Genomic DNA, 20,447 nt, shown 5'->3' on the forward strand with positions numbered 1-20,447 from the left:
ACAGAGATGCTTTATACATTTAACAAGGTGCTTTATTCATGCAACAGTTAGTCAGTTTTTCAATGTTCGTCGTCAACCGGGTCCTACTGTCCGTGAACTCCCTGTCTGTTGCCTTCATATCCTCCAGTATTTGTTTTTTTATATAGTTTTCAGTCCTCCTGCACAAGAGCCAACAGCTGTCTGTCATTTGGCAAGTTCTTTTAAGTTTTTCTAGTCTGTAACTGCACAAACGCGCACTTTCACAGTGAGATTCTACACCAAACATGTCGCTTGTTTTTTGTAGATGTGTCCTGCTCATGCCCAGTAGGAGGAGATTCGCCCAAATACCAGTTTTTATTGTAGACGGAGGTATTTTCAAAACCATTTGGTGTGGACGCCTATCGTTTTTACGCGAAACCGGTGTTTTCAAAATTATCCGGTCTAGTGTGGACGTAGCCTTAGAGCGAGACCTTCATTTTTGTTAAAATTATTTTCCTCTGCTTACATCTCAATGGCTTCCTTTACCAGGTGGTCCCAAAAGCCATTGGTGCAGCACAGTGGTTTTGTGACATCAAAGTCAATCCTATGGCCATTGCAATGTTCTGCTACTGCTGATTTCTCTGGGTATCTGGAGTATTTTAGTTTTTACATTCTCACATTGGATATGGTTTCTTGTTTCAAGAGGTGATTACGTAGATTCTTGATAAATTCTTACAATGTGTAATTCCTACCTGCTCGTACTACTGATCTAACATTGGACAAATCAAGACTGATGGGTCACAAGAAGTGTTTATATATCATTTTGTTATAGTGGCATTACCATTGTGTTTCTGAGAACAAGCACAAGAGACAAACAGGTCAGAGAATGTACTGTTCTGATTAATTTACCCAAGTGCCACATCCTCCTCTCCAGCTATGAAATAGGAGTCTGATGGAATACTCACCACTTGCCTGGGTGAGTTCCAATAGCACTCAAGAAACTAGGCACTATCCAACCCCGCTCCTTGCCCAGCATCATAAACTCTCACCCCCATCACACCAGCACATATAAAAAACACTGCAATTGCTCTCCAAACTTCTGTGACAGACCTTCAGAAACACACGACCTTTGACACCAATAAGGTAAAGGCAAACTGCTATTGTCCAACAAATCAGGGCAATGCTGCCTTCAAGAGCATTTACATGACTTATGGGCAGTAAATGGTGGCCTTGCTAATGACATCCAGGAGCCGTACACAACTAAGTAGGCACCATCTAAAAGAGATGGAGAGGGAGGGCGAGGGAGGCTGAGAGGAAGAGGAAGGGTAGGAGAGGCAAGGTGGGGGAGAGAGGAAAAGAGAGAGACAGAAGAGAGAAAGAGAGAGGGAGAGAGGAGGAGAAGGAGAGAGAGAGAGAGAGAGAGAAGGGAGGGAGAGGAAGACAGTAACTTTAAGTTCCTCCGTGTTACCAATTCAGAGGACCTGGGCTCAGCACGTAAGTGCAATTATGAAGAAAGCACAGCAGCACCTCTACTCCTTAGAAGTTTGTGAAGATTTAGCATGACATCTAAAACTTTGACCAACTTCTATAGATTTCTGTGGGGAGTAGCCTGACTGGTTGCACCAAAGCCTGGCATGGAAACTCGAATTCCCAAAAATGGAAAATCCTACAAAATCTGGCAGTTGCAGCCCAGGGCATCAAAGGTTACAGCCCAGGGCATCCCTCCCTAGAACTGAGCACATCTACAAGGAGCGCAGCCTCAATAAAATAGCCTTTATCATCAAGGACTCCCATCATCCAGGCCATGTTCTTTTCTCATTGTTGCCATCGGGAAGTAGGTACAGGAGCATTGGGCCCCACACCATTAGGTTCAGGAACAGTTATTACCCCTCAATGATCAGACCCCTGAACCAGCATGAGTAACTTCATTCACCTGAGCACTGAACTGATTCTTTCTCTCTCTCCCCCTCTCTCCCTCCCTCCTTCTCTCCCTCTCTCTCTCAAAACAAGACCAAGGTTCCTTAGACTTACTATCTTTGCCTTTTATTCTGACAGGAACATACAAACTCAACTCTCAAAATTTCACTTTGAAGGCCTCCCACTTAGCAAGTACATCTTTGCCAGAACACAACCTGTCCCAATCCACACTTGCCAGACTTTTTCTGATGCCTTCAAAATTGTCCTTCTTCCAACTCAAAATCTCAACCCAAGGAACATACCCATCCCTTTCCATAATTAACTTGAAACTAATAGCATTATGAGACCTAGTATCACACACTCTCTTTATGGGACTTCCATGTACTGATTAAGGGAACTTCCCTGAACACAATTGACAAACTATTTCCCATCCAGCCCTTCACAGTATGGGAGTCCCAGTCTACGTGTGGAATGTTAAAATCACCTACTATCACAACCTTACGTTTCTTGTAACAGTCTGCAATCTCTCTGCAAAGTTGCTCCTCTAAATCCACTGGACTATATGGTCTTTAGTATAATTCCATTAAAGTGATCATACCATTTTTATTCCTCAGTTCTACCCATAAAGCCTCACTCTCCAGGATGAGCTTTTCAGTCTGTCCTGAATGAGTGCCGCTGTGACACTTTCCCTAACTAGTAATGCCAGCCCTCCGCCTTAATCCCTCCCGCCCTATCACGTCCAAAACAACAGAACCCTAGAACCTTCAGCTGTCACTCCTGCAACCCAGACTCACTAAAACCTACAATGTCACAATTCCACATGCTGATCCATGCCCTAAGCTTATCCACCTTTCCTATAATAATCCTTGCACTGAAACATACATAGTTCAGAACAATAGTCCCACCATGCTCAATCTTTTGATTCCTGACCTCGTATGCAGGCTTGACAACATCTTTCTCCAGAGCCACTCCAATATCTGTTCTGGCGCTCTGGTTCCCATTGCCCAACAACTCTAATTTAACACCCTCCCTCCACCCAACCTCCTCCCCACCCGCAGCATTGGTAAATCTTCCCATTAGGATATTAACCCCCCTCTAGTTCACGTGCAAACAGTCCCTTCTATACAGGTCCCACCTTCCTTGGAAGAGAGCCCAAGGATCCAAAAATCTGAAGCCCACACTCTTGCACCAACTCCTTAGTCCTGTGTTATACTGTATGATTTTCCTATTTCTGGCCTCGCTAGCATGTGACACAGGCAGCAATCCTGAGATCACATTTCTGGAGGTCCTGTCCTTTAACTTAGCACCTAACTCCCTAAACTCACTTTGTAGGACCTCGTCACCTATCCTACCCATGTCATTGGTACTGACATGGACCATGACCTCCGGCTGTTCACCCTCCACATAAGAATGCTAAGCACTGAATCCGAGATATCCCTGACCCTGGCACCCTGGAGGCAACAAATCATCCAGGAGACTCATTTGTGTCTAAAGAACCTCATTTCTGTTCCCATTCTCTATCATCAAAGCTCGCCTCTTCTTCCCCTTTCCCTTCTGTCCCACAGAGCCAGACTCAGTGCCAAAGATCTGCTCACTGTGGCTTCTCCCTGGTAGGTTGTGTCCCCACACCTCCCAACAGTATCCAAAGCAGTATACCTACTACTGAGGTTTATTATTCCACAAAGCTGTCCTTTGAAAGAACCAGGCCAAAGGATAAGAGATTGGATAAGTTTTCAAGTTAGTTGTTGACTTTTTTCCTGTTTTTATTCTTCTCCTGTTCCTTTACCAAATATTATTTTTCAATTATGTAGATAGTGAAAGGAAAAGCGGATATTACATAATATATATAATATTTTATATCTTTCTAAAAAAATTAATATAAGGCAGACTATTTAACTCAGGACCTAGTACAGCCAAAGTAGTGAAGTATTGGAAGGACATCTTTCTTGGTACTTCAGTGACATTTAATGAAGTTTTTTTTCATTATTTCCAATTAATTTGGCTCTTAGATTTCAGAAATAAATTAACTTTTAAAATCTCAGCTTCAGGGATGATAAATGTTAAGGATTGTTAGTTGGTAATAATGCAAATAAGAACTCGTCTCCAAAAACCTTGTTGTAATATAAACTGCAAGCAGTAAAGAGTTTTAAAATTAATAGGACAGCTTTGCAAACAGAAGTCAAGAGATAATGTGTACAGACAGGACCATAAGACAATCCTGATAGTGTAAGCCAAATGAGAGGCAGCAGGCTACCTAACTGGTCTACATCAAACCACGCATCAGACAGCTTCCAAAAAGTTATTTTGCGCCATTGTAATAGAGATCAAAGAAGATACCAGACCAGATTTATTTTGTCACTTAGCACATCAAACATGGCCATAAATATATCTGTTCTCTACTTAATGACGTACACAGATTCAGCCCTCATAACACAAATTTTGTGTGGCTGGGGTTTCTGTTTTACGCCAGCCAGCTGAATGACTTTGTCCTGCAAATGTGTTTGAATATTCATAGATATCTTGTCAGTTAAGATGTGTCTTTATTGTAAATATGAAATAATTTTTCTGCACCCAGATTATTGAAATAAATGATGTCCCTGTAGGGAATGAAATCAGATTAAATTACCTGCTGGTATCTTTGACCCTAAGAATATAAAAACTCAATGTACTTTCAGTTCAGAGAGAGTCCTCTGTGTTTTTAGCAGGAGACAGTACTTCAGTAAGTCTCCTCCAGACTGCCTGTCTCTCATGATGAATAAAGACTTTATATATCTACCATCTCCAGCCTCCAGTCACTCACACATTGTCATAACAATATAATTATCTTTCTTTTCACAAAACTTTAACCAAATAGGACAGTGGATGTGGAGTTAATGAGATCTCTGAAGCAGAGGAACCATGTTCTGCATAACCAGATCCGCACAAATTTCACATGATTTGCAACAACTCAATGAAACACAACAATACCCAGATACACCCTTAAAATTAAGATTTTTTTTACAAGTAAAATGAAAATATTTTTGTAGGGTAGGGTAGCACGGTAATGTAGTGGTTGGCACAACAGTTTACAGTGCAAGTGATCATTTCCTGCCACTGTCGGTAAGGAGTTTGTACCGAGTGGGTTTTCTCCAGGTGCTCTGGCACCCTCCCACAGTCCAAAGGCATAGCAACTGGTAGGTTAATTGATCATTGTAAATTGTCCAGCGATTAGCCTATGTTTATCCATGGCCTCCTCTACTGTCCTGATGAGGCCACACTCTGGTTGGAGGAACAACACCTTATATTCTGTCTTGAGAAGCATCCAACCTGATGACATGAACATTGATTTCTTGAACTTCCGGTAATGCGCCCACCCCCTCCCCCTGCCCTCTCCTTCACCAGTCCCCACCTCCTTTCCCCTCTCTCACCTTATCTCCTTGCCTCCCTCTAGAGCGCCTCCCTCCTTTTTTTCTTCCATGCCCTTTTATCCCCACCTATCAGACTCGCCCTCCTCCAGCCCTGTATCTCTTTCACCAATCAACTTCCCAGCTATTTACTTCATCCCCCACCCTCCTGGTTCCACCTATCACCTTGAGTCTCTCTCTCCCCTCGCCCACCTCTTAAATCCACTCCACATCTTTTTTTTCTCTCCAGTCCTGCCGAAGGGCCTCGGTCTGAAACGTTGACTGGACTGTTTTCCATAGACGCTGCCTGGCCTACTGAGTTCCTCCAACATTTTGTGTGTGCTGCTTTGGATTTCCGCATCTTTGTTGGGCAATGCAGCTCAAAGGACCAGAAGGACCTATTCTGTGCTCTACCTCAACAAATACATTTCACAGCAATAAGGAAAGGGTAAAATAGATCCAGTACAATGTAGTAATAAGTAAGTTTAATCTGCTCTCAAATGAAATTATTTTTTAAGAACCTTCCATGAGGTACGCCAGATTAGTGACACGACACAGAAATAGGCCATTCGCCCACCTGGGCGGTGTTTACCATCCACCACTCCGACACAAACACATTCTATTTTCCTCATGTCCCCGTCAGTTGCTTGCCAGATCTACCTCGCACCTGCGTATTCGGAGCAATGAACAGTGACCAAATGACTCACCAACTTGCACGTCTTAGGGATGTGGAAAGGACGCAGAGCACCCGGAGGAAACGCATACCATGACAGGGAGAATTCAGACAGAGAGCACCAGAGGTCAGGATCAAACCCGGGTGACGGGATCTGTGAGGCCGCACCCCGACAACCCTCCACGTCATGGAGGGGAATAAGTGTAGACTAAACATCTGTTGCTTAATTAGCTTCATCAGACAATAAACCAAAATAAATAGAAATAAGGATTCTACCACACATTTCTAAAAGTGAAGAAACTTAAAGAAGAATAAGTGAAGCTATAAAAATGTACACAAATTGTTCAGAGAGGCAGAATATGAACTGGAAATGCTTGGAAAGCCTAAGATAAGCACATTCCTCTATTTAAGATTGTACCACGGTTAGGAATAATAATTGTGATCATATTACATGTAAAGAAGGTTGAAAAGATTAATGCACCAAATGGTGACTAGTGTACTTGGAACTACACAATGAGAACAACGTGAAAGGAAATCCACTTTCACCGCTCAACACTGCATTCTGCATGAAAAGTTAAAATAGACTTGATTGCTGTTTTAGGCAGCCATCTATTACTCATGAAAAAGCAACTAATCCAACTTCGGACCACATGATTAATGCTGATCGTTGGAAATTGGGCTTACTGCAAAGTCCAGTTTTGTATGGTGGTGAACTGAGGGCCACAGGAACCAGTGACAGTTCCACTATCTACTGCTTTCTATAAAATACATGGAGTTGTCCAACTGCATCTCGAATACCAAGATGCAAGAGAAATACCTAATCACCATAAAATCTGAGGCCAAAGTTAGGTTGACTAAAATTCTTCCCTTTTTTTAAACTTTGAAAAGGAACATTTGAGAAAAATGGATGGTGCTTGTGTGATTTAAGAAAACTATTTGCAATAGGGTTGCTCCACAGCAATCTTTCAAGACAGATCAGGACTGCAGTACAATGCCAGACATCAGGAAATGTATATAAACAAATACAAGACCTGATGTCCTGAAGCACTTGTGCACAATTCAATTAAAACTTAGAATGGATTTGCAGCTAAATTAATGGAGGAGATTTTTGGAACTGTAGGTAGCTACTGGAAAAAGAAACAGCAGGGTATGCCAAGCCCTGCGGTCTTATCTTTCCAAACTGATGTTTCCTGGGAAAAAAATAAATTACCTTTTCTTTCAGAACAAAATATATAAAATATAAGCTAGTGTTCAGTTAAATGACCATCTAATTTAGTAAATCACTTTATAATTTTTGCTACAACTTTAAAATTGACATCTGCATTGCGGTTCTCAGTAAGTTCTCATATTCATGATTTGAAAAACATATTTGCATGCCACTTCCCTTTGCTAAACATTGCAGTTTAATTTTGGTCCAGGAATTGAAATGAAAGATTTTTTTATAGACATCACTGCATTTCAACATAGCTCAGTAATGTTATAATAAGGGAAAATTATTTTCTAAGAAGTCAGCCCACTACTTCCACAAAAGTAAAATATTGATTATGGGATGCATTATGTCGGAGGGTTTAAAGTTCAAATTTTTATACCAATGAGAAATTAAAATACCACATTCTTCCTACCACTGCAATATCAGATGTAATGGACACACATGTTCCTGGCATACCTCTTTAGTACAATAGATATAGATTTCTTTTATACAGTATTCATTGTAGATAAATATATATAGATATATAAAGAGAGAGTTGTTTATGGTATGGTAGGATATACTCCCTGTGCTTAGGATAGTTTAAAATTAAAAGAACAATTCTCAACTCACAAAGGAAACGGAATAACTACAAATGCAATGGCACGCTGCACCCATTCTCCTCTCTCCCTTACACCAATTTTCTGACACAGATGAGAACCCCAACAGGACTCTTCCAGAACTGCTGAAATAAAGAATTAACTGGGGCCAGCATCAGAGTAAATGGATGGACTGAATTTGTCAGTTCTCTGTCAAGATAACAGAAAAACATTATACCTCAAAGTTTAAACTTAACAAAAATTTTTGTTCATAAAATTACAGAATAATGACAAGTGCCTCATAATCATCTGTAAGTACTGATCTTATTCACAGCAGTTCTATATAACTTCTCAGTTGTAATGCTACCAGTTTTACAATAAAATACATTCATAGAATATTCTGCAAGTGCAAATCATGCATGACTGTAAAACTAGATAGTTGGAAGAACACCAATATAAAAATGAAATGAAGACTCAGTCTGATACTTGTATGAAAACTCTTGTATATTTAAGTTTGAAAATGAAAGTTCAAAAAAATACCTCTGTTCATACTAAGGAAGCTTGTTACAAATTAAGAGTTGCTTCAAAAGCATACAGTATGGTACGTCAGCTGTTATAACATACCCTGGACTAGTTCAAACTTGTTGCTATGCATGGTAATGCTACTTTTCAGTTCCTTAAGCTATAAATCTCCAGCCGAGCGAGGTTTCAGTGAAGGCTTACATCTTGATATATCTAAAAACTTCCCTTCAATTTACTGTGGTTGAAAATTCATAAGTAATATTCTTGCAGCAGTCACTTCCAAGTATGGTTAGTGCCTAGCATCAAGAATTTTTAACTACAGCATCTTGCATGAAACATACCTTGCATGGTGAGTGTATCCAACAGACTGTTTCTATCCTAAAGCATCAAAAGCTCAAACTTCTGCAGTCAGAATTCCTTTCCATCGCTGCGACGTATCTGTGTAAAGGTGGATGCTAGGAAACAGTGCGCTAGGGTAAGTTTAGACAAAGAGAAGGTAATTGCTGCCGAGCTCTAATTACTGCTGCTGATTTGCGAAACCTGATCTCAGGTGGGTGGGAAATTTGACTGCATCCCTGACGTCACAAATGCCAGTCAAATACAACTGAATATGACTTCCTTTCAAAATATTCCAACTATGCAATCTAAATATATTTATTTTTAACCTTGAAATGCAACTTCATTCACAAATGACGAATGTAACTATCTTAGTGCTTATTTGTGTATGAGCTCACATAACTTCAGAACAGCTCAAGAATATTTCTCCATGTGCATGACAAGGTGGAAAATAAAATGAGGAAACCAATTAATTAGCTCAGAGATCACAGTATTTGGGAGGTTGCTTTTTACATCTTTTTATATAATGGCATGAAGGGGAAAGAGTAGGTGAAAAGCCCCTCCAGTTTATAGAGAGTAGCAATCTGCTCTGACATCCTGACCCCCAGCTAACTGATTCCCATATAGGTATTACACAGAAAATGCTGCAGGGACTCAGCAGGCCAGGCAGCACCTATGGAAAAGAGTACAGACAATGTTTCGGGCTGAGACTCCCTAATGCATGTTCGTCCATTGTCGTCGATGAAGACCTCAACACCATTAGTCACTTTGAGACTGGATGCGGTGTGTCCGCAGATGACTAGTCAGGCCAATTCGGCCACGGAATGTCCTGGCGCATGTTGGGCAGACATGTGTAGGCACTGCAGTTGTTGCGCTGCTGGCTCCGGACTCGCAGCTTACGCTTACGTTGTGCTTGAGCCGTGCGCCTTGCTTCGTAAGCTTGACAGTCCTTGTGGATGAGGCTGTGTCAGGTAGAGTGGTTTTGTGCCAGCTTTCTCAGGAGGTCGTGTCTATGTCGAGTGACTTCAGGGAGGCCTTTAGTGTGTCTTTGTAACGTTTCTTCTGCCCTCCATGTGAGTGTCTTCCAGCAGAGAGTTCCCCAAAAAAGAGGAGCTTGGGTATGCGCTCGTCTGGCATACAGATGACGTGACCTGCCCACCGGCTCTGTGCTCTCATCAGCAGTGTGTGGACTGATGGTGGATTTGCTCTAGAGAAAACTCCAGTGTCTGGTACTTCGTCTTGCCATCTGATGCCTCATGTTCTGTGAAGACAAGTCATGTGGAAATGGTTCAGCTGTCTTGCACGCCTTTGATACTCAGTCCACGTTTCACAGGCATACAGGAGGGTAGTGACCTTCAGCTTTGTTGCTGGGCTGATTCCTCGATGTTCCCATACAGTGGAGCGCAGACTACCGAAAGCAGAACTTGCCTCTGCTATTCTGCAGTTAACGTCTGTATCAATAGTCACTGCTCGGGAGAGGGTGCTGCCACGGTAAGTAAACTGGTCCACTGCCTGGAGTTTCTGTCCTTTGATTGTGATTTTGAGTTTCTGTGTACAGTGCACGAGGAGCAGGCTGGTGCATGACTTCGGTCTTTTAGATGTTGATGGTGAGACCAAAGTTGTCACAAGCCGTGGAGAATTTGTCCATATTGACCCACATCTCTGGCTCTGAGCCAGCGTACAGGGCGCAGTCATCGGCGAAGAGGGAGTCTCTCAGAACAGTCTCCTTCACTTTGGTAATAGCCTGAAGTCTTAGGTTGAAGAGCTTCTCATCCACTCTGTACTTGAGGCTGATTCCAGCATCACTGTCCTGGAAGGCATCATTCAGCATGGCAGAAAACATCATGCTGAACGGTGTGGGTGCGAGCACGCAGCCCTGTTTGACGCCATTGGTGACTGGGAGCGCCTCAGAGGATTCTCCATCGTGCCATCATGGAACTGGCGTACCATCTGAATGAATTTGGCGGGGCAGCCGAACTTTGACACGATCCTCCACAGGCCTGTTGGCAGACAGTGTCAAAGGCTTTTGAGAGGTCAAAAGAAGTTGTGTAGAGTTCACGATTCTGTCCCTGACACCCCTCCTGAAGCTGGAGTGTGGCAAAAATCGTGTCAATAGTCCCGCGACATTTGCAAAAGCCACACTGGCAACAGGCCCAGCTCCAGATGAGTGACCAGGCAATTTAGCAGGACCTGATGAAGACTGTTCACTCTTTTCCATAGATGCTGCCTGGCCTGCTGAGTTCCTGCAGCATCTTGTGTGTGTTACTTTGATTTCCAGCATCTGCAGATTTTCTCTTGTTTGTAATTCGACAACCACACAGGTATAGTACAAACATTCACATTACTTTGTTTAAATCGTTGATTGCCATTGGCCTCCTTATTTTTCGGACTGAATAGAATCTGCCTCCACGGCCAGTGCCCCAGAGCTAGGCACTAACCAACAATGCCACCCATATGCCTCTCATCTACTTTCAGAAGTGTCAGACAGCTGCTACATTGACACCAGACTATGCAATGTGTAAACTTGAACAGGATAATTGATTGCATACGGAGCCCAGGACTGTGGCAGAGAATGACCACAGGTTGTCAACCGGTTAACCATATGGCAGCAATTGATAGCTATCTGCACTATCTCAAATAAAGCAACAGAGTGAAATTTAATACTGACCGTTGTCTCTGATACTCTGTAGAAAAAAAGCTGACAGCATCTGGCAAACTGATGTTAACGGATGCAGCAGCAGAATATGTCCAAGACAAAAATCATGAGGGTGTAAGGGTCACATTGTCAGCCTGTGGTAGCTCTTGGCCCACAGTAGAGATTACTTGCAGGGCAACACATGCAAAATGCTGAAGGAATTCACCAGGACAGGTAGCACCAATGGAAGGAGTAAACCATCAATGTTTTGGGCTGTGATCCTTCATCAGGTTTCTCGTGTTTAGATTACTTGTAGATATCAGTGCAACACATGACAAAACTAGGGAAATTTCATCCTGCTTATGTGTGGAAACTATTCTGTTGTGCATTCAATATTTCAATAATACTTGCGTAATCTTGTACATATATTGTTTGAATAAGCATTCTTGTTTATTTAAATAACTAATTACAGGTTATCTGTAGAAATACATAAATTGTATCCATCAACACGCTACCACTTGATACATAGGCAGGTCTCACTTAAAGTAAACCCAAAGTTAGACCCCATTTTGGACTCCAGTGCTTTCCTTTGAATTTTTTTTTAATGTTTTGTAGTTCCAAAACATAACATGTTCAGGCTAACATCCTATAACAGTTTGGGAGAGTCAAGACCTATTGGTGTAAAGTCAGCTGTGACTAGTGCAGCTAATTATCTTCTTGGCACCTCTTCTTTCACCTGGTTTTACTCCAATTGTAATGCATTGCATTTGAATGCCCACATTGGTCATCAATGCCTATGAGTCACTGCAACATTGCATTGTGTTGATTTGGAATGCTTGTGAAGTTTGGTTTTGGAAAAGTCTTGTTTTCTTGTTTTCACGAACTTTCTTAAGCCATCCTGCTCTGATGAAGTCATGCAAATGTTTCACCAACTATGCATCTTGTAAAAGTGCACTGTTGTGTGAATGTGTTAAAAAGATAATGCAATATATCTATGTAAATACACGCCCAAGTTTTCTTTCTTCAGCAAGTCTGGATGTTCTGTGCACACTTTTACTGGAAGATTCATATTAAAAGAAAGCTCTCAACATTTAAAATGAAACATAAAATAGACATACTCAGAGATAAATCAATGCAGAACGTTGGCCAGAATGTTCCTTTCCTCCTGATCGGACCTAAAATTCCTTGATACTGACATGATATCCCAGATGTAGACAGCTGCTTACCCCATTTCAAAAATGGATTTAATTGTGTACAGTACTTCAAGGTGTTCTGATGCATTAGAGGCAGGCAAAACAATCCACTGAAAATGTCATTTTTGAGTGAAATGACAGCTGATGACTTTGGGGCTATACTTATAAAGGTGTTAGCATAATTTCCCTTTAAGGCAATGATTCCTGAAAAACGCCAAATCATCACTATAGATGAGTTGTGCCAAGCCCAGTATGGCCTGCAGCTAGCAGCATTCAAGTGCCAGTGAATAATTTATTTGGTCCACAGAGCATATAAATAACAACCCTTATTGGAAGCTCTCAAACTAAATTTTTCATTTTGAAACGCTTGACCATTCAATGATAGATTTGTTACTCATGAATGGAAAAACCATCACATCTTTAAGGAACCTGGTATATTAAGCATTTGAACACATGCATGCTCGATAGCCTAAATTACAGAGCAATGAAAGATAACTGTGGTGCAGTTTTGCCTGTTAATAAAGCCTTTGCAAAATTTGATACCACAATGTCACTGTAGTCCTGGTGTCCAGTTTTCCTTCTGCTGATGATCAAATGGAGAAAACTAGAGCAATATCACAAAAATGTCATACTAGATATAGATTTGCTTCAGCCATGATCTCACAGCAAAGTTCAAAGTAAATTTATTACCAAAGTACATACATATTTCCATATACAACCTTGCGATTGTATTCCCACAGACATTTATAATATAACAAGAATTACAAATTTACCAAATAAAATTAGGCAACTTTCCAAGCCTGAAGTGTCTTTAGATGACATTGAGGTGCTGGTCCCAGGACAGATCTTCTGATATGCCAATACCAAGGAATTTAAAGCTAGTGACCCTCTCCACTTCCATTTCCCAATGAGCACTGGTTTATAGACCTTTGGCTTCTTCCTCGTGTTTTCAATAATCAGCTCTTTAGTTTTGCTGACGTTGAGAGAGAGGTTATTGTTGTGGCATCGCTCAGCCAGATTTTCATTCTCCCTCCTATATGCTGAGTCATCATCACCTTTTATTCGGCCAACCATAGTAGGGTCATCAGCAAACTTAAATCTGGTACTGCAGCTCTACTTTGTCACACAATTATAAGTATAAAGTGAGTCGAGTAGAGGGAGCATCTGTGATGACAATGGATGCGGAGGAGATGTCATTGTCAATCGGTAATGGGGTCTGCCAGTAAGGAAATCGAGGATCTAGTTGTACAGGTAGACACCAAGGGTCAGGTCTTGGAAGCTGTTGATGAGTGCTGAGGGGATGATAGTGCTGAATGCTAAGCTGTATTCACTGAAAAGCATTCTGTTCTACTGTATGCATCTTTATTGTCCAGGTGTTCCAAAACTGGGTGAAGGACCAATGAAATAGCATCTGCCGTTGATCTGTTGTGACAAATTGGAGCAAATCCAGGTCACTCACCAGGCAGGAGTTGATATGCTTCATGACCAAGCTCTTGAAACATTCAACCAAACTCACTTATTTCTGCAAACAATACACTCATCTCCACAGTGCAACAGCCACTCCACCCCCAGCTTCCCAAGCATGTTCAATAACAAGAATCAATCCTGTTCCTTTGGACTGGGGGATTTCAGACATGTAAAATGACTGCAAGAGACCCCTTGATCATCCATTCTTGAACCTACTGAACACAATCACTACATTTGCTTCTCCACTGTCATATGATAACATTAACAATATTGCAAGTTAGTTAAGACACCAGATTATTTCTTAATCATTCTATGATGCAGTCATACCCCTACTAGCCATATTTTCCTACCTTCTATGCACACAACTTTATTGCAATGATTATTGCAGGCTCTTTCCACCATTTTCAACTGCTTTCTAAAGTATACTTCATTTGAATTTTGTAGCATTTTCTGCCTTACTTTAAGTCTTCTAATTCTTTACTTGCTGCATGACACACATTTCATAAGAGCTTGATGATGCAAGTCATTGAGATTTGCAGGACATATATGTAGGTATAATTATGAGATGGCTTAAAATTTTATTTATATGCAATGTACACTCAGTGGCCACTTTATTAGGTACACCTGCTCATTAATGCAAATATCTAATCAGCCAATCGTGTGGCAGCAACTCAACACATGAAGGCATGAAGACATGGCCAAGAAGGTCAGTTGCCTTTCAAACTAATAATCAGAATGGGGAAGTCATGTCATCTAAGTGACTTCGACTGTGGAAAGATTGTCGGTGCCAGAAAGTGTGGTTTGAGTATCTCAGAAACTGCTGACCTCCTGGAATTTCACGCACCGCAGTCTCTGGAATGGTGCGAGAAACAAAAGATCCGGTGAGTGGCAGTTCTGTGGGTGAAAGCCCCTTGTTTGATGACAGAGGTGAGAGGAGAATGGCCAGACTGGTTCAAGCTGACAGGAAGGTGACGGTAACTCAAATAACCACGAGTTACAACAGTGGTGTGCAGAACAGCCTCTCTGAATGCACAACACATCGAACCTCAATGTGGATGGGCTATAGCAGCATGGTCTTATCCACTGCTAGAAAGGTATACTGTACCTAATAAAGTGGCTACTGAGTGTATTTGCTTGTACTATCAGGAATCTGGAGAACATAAAGAAAGTACGATGTTAATCAATTCCTGTCAATGATGTCACAATTTGCCAGGCCTGTAAAATAAGTTACAATGATAATGAAAAGTATCAACTGCAAGAAGGCTTGTATGTAACATGAACAGCCTTCCATGATGGGTAATACTGAGTGACATACCTCTGCCCTGCAAATTCCATATTTTTGTTTATTCCTAATGCTTCAATTCATCCCGCTCATAGATAACAAGCTGTAAGGTTTCACTGCTAATGTCACAGCTTCTCTGTAATGTTCCACTGCTGAGGTAATGGTTGTTCTGTAGCAGCAAAGTTTGGGTTATGACCAGAGATAATGGGGCAGGCTAGCCAATGAGCAAGATGTTGTTCTTTCTTTTATGTCTGGGAGCCAGGAATTTGTGGGTTTTTGGCCGGGGAGAGATGAGGAGAGAAGACGCGGATGGAGAGAGTTGGTGGACCGCCAGACGGAGTGGACCTGGAGTGAGGGTCCGAAGGTCAGCAACGATCGGAGGAGGTTGATGGTAGATGAACGACTTTATCAGTGAGTTCCAATCTTGTGCAATAGACTGCTTCATGAGAATGGGTCCTTTTCTTTTTTATTTTCTTTACTAACCATATAGTCAAATTCAGAATTATAAAGCTCAATCATTTAATCGCATATTGTGTACTGTTTATTACTTTATGGTACTGATTTCTAACAGGGGGCACATCACATAACATCCACCCAAACGAGATTTCTTAAGTTTGGCCGGGCTGGGGGCTATCACCCAATATTAAGCCGCTAGCCGAAGCAAAAAGTTACAGAAGTTATGGAAAATTTCTGACTTAATGCTTCCTTGTTTCCTTTCTAATCATCTTCCTCAATTACATTTAATCTATATCTCCTGACTTTTGACCCCTCTGTTAAGGAAAATAGGATCTTCGTACTTAATCCATGTAGATCCTTTATTATCTTACGTACCTCATTCTCCTCATTCTTGGGTTTCAAGGAAGATGACCTTCGTTTGCCCAACCTTTCCTCACAGCTACAATTTACCGATCCAAGCAAGGTTTTTATAACTATTACCTTCACCCTGTGCAATTCAGTTACATCTTTCCTGTAATTTAGTTAAGAGAGCTGTAATCGGTAAAGGAGCTGTGGCCTAACTGACATTGTTTACTGTTATACGAAGGCTGAAAATAAGACTTCAAAATGGTGTGTCGCCTCCCTGGTGCTAAGGTCCACAATGTCTTCAAGTGGCTGCAGGACATTTTCAAGGTGGGGCGGGGATCAGCCCCAAATGACAGAGGCAGAACAAGTGATGAGAACTTGCAGAGTGAATGCATGGATCTCGGAAAGAGCGGAACCTCAAGGGTAATCATCCCTGGATTACTTGCAATGCTATCTTCTGTTGAGGGTTACAATAGGAGGATGCAACAGATAAGTGCACAGCTTAAGAACTGGTGCAGGGAGTAGCGATTCCGCTGTTTGAAACACTGTAATCTCTTCTGGGGCAGAGGTGATCTGTACAAGAGTACAGGCTGCACCTCAACTGGAGGGGGACCAATACCCTGGCAGAGAGATTTGCTATAGGTACCAAGGCGAGTTTAGGATAGATTGACAGGGGGTGGGATCTTAAGCCACAGTGGGGTAAATGAGAGGCTGGTAAGTGATACAGTAATCAACAACAGAAAGTTGAATTGACAAGAATTGCAAGAGCATGCAGTGATTGAGGATCATCAGGCTCACAATCCAGACAGGATAACTTCATTCTTCACAACTCTGAACTGATTCTATGAACCTGCAGATCCACTTTCAAGGACTATTTATAACTTGTATTCTCACTGTTTTTATGAGTGCACTCTGTCATCCTTCGCATATCGGTTGTTTGTCAGTCATTGTCCGATTATGTATAGTTCTTTGTAAAATTCTATTGTATTTCTTTTTTCCTGTCAATGACTACAAGAAAATTAATCTCAAGGCAGTATATGGTAACATATGCAAGTAATTGAAAATTTTTACTTTGAACTTTGAAGCTGATTGGATTCGATTGTATTTATTTCACTCTAAGAGATTTGACAGACAAGGCAGATGAACTTAGACACAGAAGTGGAAAATAAAAGCCATTATAGAAACATGACTAAAGGAGACAGGAGAAAAGAAAGGAGAGGGAATTGCAAATCAAAAACACGAGAACGTCTGCCAAAGCTGGAAATCCAAAGTACGCGCACAAAATGCTGGAGGAACTCAGCAGGTCGGGCGGCACCTCTGGAAATGATCAAGCAGTCGCTGGCTCAGGACGAGACCCTTCTTCAGGACTGGATAGGAAGTCAGAATAAAAAGGTGGGAGGAGGGGAAGGAGGATAGCTAGATGATAGGTGAAGCCAGGTGGGTAGGAAAGTTAAAGGGCTGAAAAGAAAAGAACCTGTAGGAGAGCAGAGTGGACCATAGGCGAAAGGGAAGGAGGAGAGGCACCATGGGGAGATGATGGGCAAGTGAGAAGAGGTAAGATGACAGAGTTGGGAATAAAAGAAGAGGGGAGGGAGGATGAATTTTTTTTACCAGAAGGAGAAATGAACATTTATGCCATCGGTTGGAGGCTACTCACATGGAATGCAAGATGTTACTCCTCATCTCTGAGCATGGCCTCATCTTGCCCAACATATCAGAATGGAAATGGGAATTGGAATTAACATGTTTGGCACTGAGAAGTTCTACTTTTGGCAGATGAAGCAAAGGTGCTTGATGAAGTGGTTCCTCCACTTTATGACTGGTCTTACCAATGCAGAGTCGGCTGCAATAAATAACCCCAGCTGATTTGTAGTCCTTCCACCTGGAAGGACTATTGGAGCCCTGAATGGAGGTGAGGGAGGAGGTGAATGGGCAGGTAGTACTTAGGCCACTTGCAGGGGATAAGTGCTGGGAGGAAGATTAGTGGGGAGAGATGAATGGACAAGGGAATCACAGAGGAAGCAATCCCTGTGGAAAGTGGAGAGAGGGTGGAGGCAAAGATATGTCTGGTGGTAGGCTCCCTTTGGAAATCGTGGAATTTGCAGAGGATGATATGTTGGATGCAGAAGGTCAAGAGGTGGTAGGTGACAAGAGGAATGCTATCATTGTTAAAGTGGCAGAAAGATAGGGTGAGTGTGGCTGTTCAAGAAATGGAAGAGATGTAATTGAGGGCAGTATCAATAGTGGAGGAAGGGAAACCCTGTTCATTAAAGAAAGAGGATATCTCTGATATCCGGGAATGGAAAATGGCATCGTGGAAACAAATGCAGCAGAGACAAAGGAATTGAGAAAAGGGAATATCATTTTTACAGGAGACAGAGCAGAAAGAGGTATAGTCAAGATAACCATGGGAATCGGTAGGTTTATAAAAGTTGTCGGACAACAGCTTGTCTCCAGAGATAGAGATGGAGAGATCAAGAAAGGGAAGGGAGGTGTCAGAAATGGATTAAGTTAAAGGCAGGGTGGAAGTTTGCTTTTTTGATCACGGCGTGAGTCAGAGATAAGAAAACTGAAGGATCATTCAGTGAGGCTTAGTGGGTGCAGCTGAGAAATATAAAGGCTATGATCATTTTTTTGGCAGTTGACTTAAATGCCCAAACAGTAACAGGAATTAGAGGAATAAATGTGCCGGGACAATCTGCAGAGTTGTAAGAGTAATAGAGCTGTCATGGTAAGGGATTTCAACTTTCCATAAATGGGATGTTTAGCGCTTTTAGGATAATTTCCTCATGCAATATTGAAGAGCCTGACTAGGAAGAGGGTAAAGTGCAGGGCAACTGACTGAGGTGACAGTGGGGGAAGCCTTTTGGGACAAATGACCATAGTTCTATTAGTTTCCGAATTTTTATGGAAAGGGGCAGAACTGGTCTACAGTTCTATACTGGGACAATGAGAATATTGATGTGTTACATCCCCCGTGGGTATCTTGTGACTGTCTTATGACCATGATATAATTGAGTATCTGGTGAGCATGATGTAATGGTCTTGTGATGGTGGGGAGATGTATTTTCCCGCCAGTTTGAGGTCACATGATGTAATTTTCCCGCCAGTGTGAGGTCATGTGATGGCCTGTTCCAACAGGTATAAAATGGGGAAAGCCTGCTGTGATGCAGGAGGTTTTGTTGGGACATCATTTAAGTCATCTGGTACTCTGTTATGCTGCATATTTGGTTTCATGACACAGTTTTGTTTTAAAATGGAGTTTTAATTCTTACTGCAAGATACATTGTCGTTGTGCCAGCAGTTTTAAAAATCACTGCCAGTTATGTTTGCTGTATCATTGATTTAATTTTAAAGTCTAAGTATTGGAGAGTGAAGGTTTACCAAAGTACAGAAGCCCAAAGGATCAAGTAAATTTGGTGTCATCTGCAGTAATACAGGATTGACCTTATTGGATCTTCGTTCCGGAAATAGTAACCTGCATCTGAGATAGCCCCTGCATTGTAAGAGCAGAAAGGGTTGGGCGCAGTATTATTCACCAAAGGTCAGTTCCTTCAAGCCGATTTTATTTCCTTCATCATGAATCCTTTGGGCAAAGCATATTTTGGCTGGGATCAGCAGTAACGTCATATCATTGAGGAATTTGTTACTTCAGGAAAGTCTCTCCTAATTGACTGTATAAATTATTTGGACTTTCACATTTATCACTTTAAGAACTGTGTTCGCATTTATCACTTTAAGAACTGTTCGAGTTGCCGTTTAGCAGTTAACTTCCGGTTAAGTTAGTAGTTTGTTTACTTTTCATTTTTATTATGCAGAGTTTAAATAAATATTTATTTGTTTATGTAAAAAACCTGTCTCAATTCTATATTCATTGTTACCGTAACGTAACAGATGGTATGCCAAGGTTGATTGGAGCAGATTGTTTGAAGCAAAGGGACCTTTGGCAAGTGGAGCGCTTTTTAAAAGTGAGATAGTGAGAGCCCAGAGTAACACGTTCCTTTTAGGGTATAGGGCAAGGCTGGCATTTAGGGCAGCAATGAAGGTCCTCCACCCCGGCAGTGCTTAGGGCTTCCTTCATCATGCCAGTAGCTTCCTCTCTGTTTCCATAACAGTTTTGTTTTACCAGTCAAGGTTGTTCCTTGAACTGCACCCCCAAACCTGGAGGGTCGGTGGACTATTCTTAGTCTGTTGTCTACCCTTCCACCTGTTTAGTACGGGTGGCCCTACCAAGAGCCAGAGCGTATATCCCTGACTCCAGCCAACATAGCTCACTGGGTCACGGAGGCAAACCATGACAAGACTGTGTAATAATATCTCTCATTGTTCTATTTGAATTCCGAATAACAGAATTAACAAAAAGTACTACAGTAAATCTCTGGTAATATGCTATTTTACTATCATGAAACTCTGATGGCTTGGCATCTGGCTCACTAGGTGATGTGTCCCATGATGCCTTGAAACTCTCTTGGGTCCTTTTTCCCACATTCCTGTC

At 41.7% G+C, this 20,447-nt stretch overlaps 1 protein-coding gene across 5 annotated transcripts in view; it reads right to left on the reverse strand.

The window, feature by feature from the left end:
- The window catches only part of znf385b (zinc finger protein 385B), a 400,240-nt gene that overhangs the window by 166,102 nt on the left and 213,691 nt on the right, over window positions 1-20,447 (reverse strand). The window contains exon 1 of one of the 5 annotated variants that reach the window (XM_059966783.1): window positions 8,580-8,755. The exons of the other annotated variants lie outside the window; for them this stretch is intronic. Within the exon in view, the coding sequence (XP_059822766.1) occupies window positions 8,580-8,586 (7 nt within the window). The 5' untranslated portion in view covers window positions 8,587-8,755. Of the gene's footprint in view, window positions 1-8,579; window positions 8,756-20,447 lie in introns of those variants that run through there. 5 annotated transcript variants of the gene reach the window in all.

Source organism: Hypanus sabinus, chromosome 4 (assembly GCF_030144855.1).
Source record: "Hypanus sabinus isolate sHypSab1 chromosome 4, sHypSab1.hap1, whole genome shotgun sequence".
Lineage (NCBI taxonomy): Eukaryota > Metazoa > Chordata > Chondrichthyes > Myliobatiformes > Dasyatidae > Hypanus > Hypanus sabinus.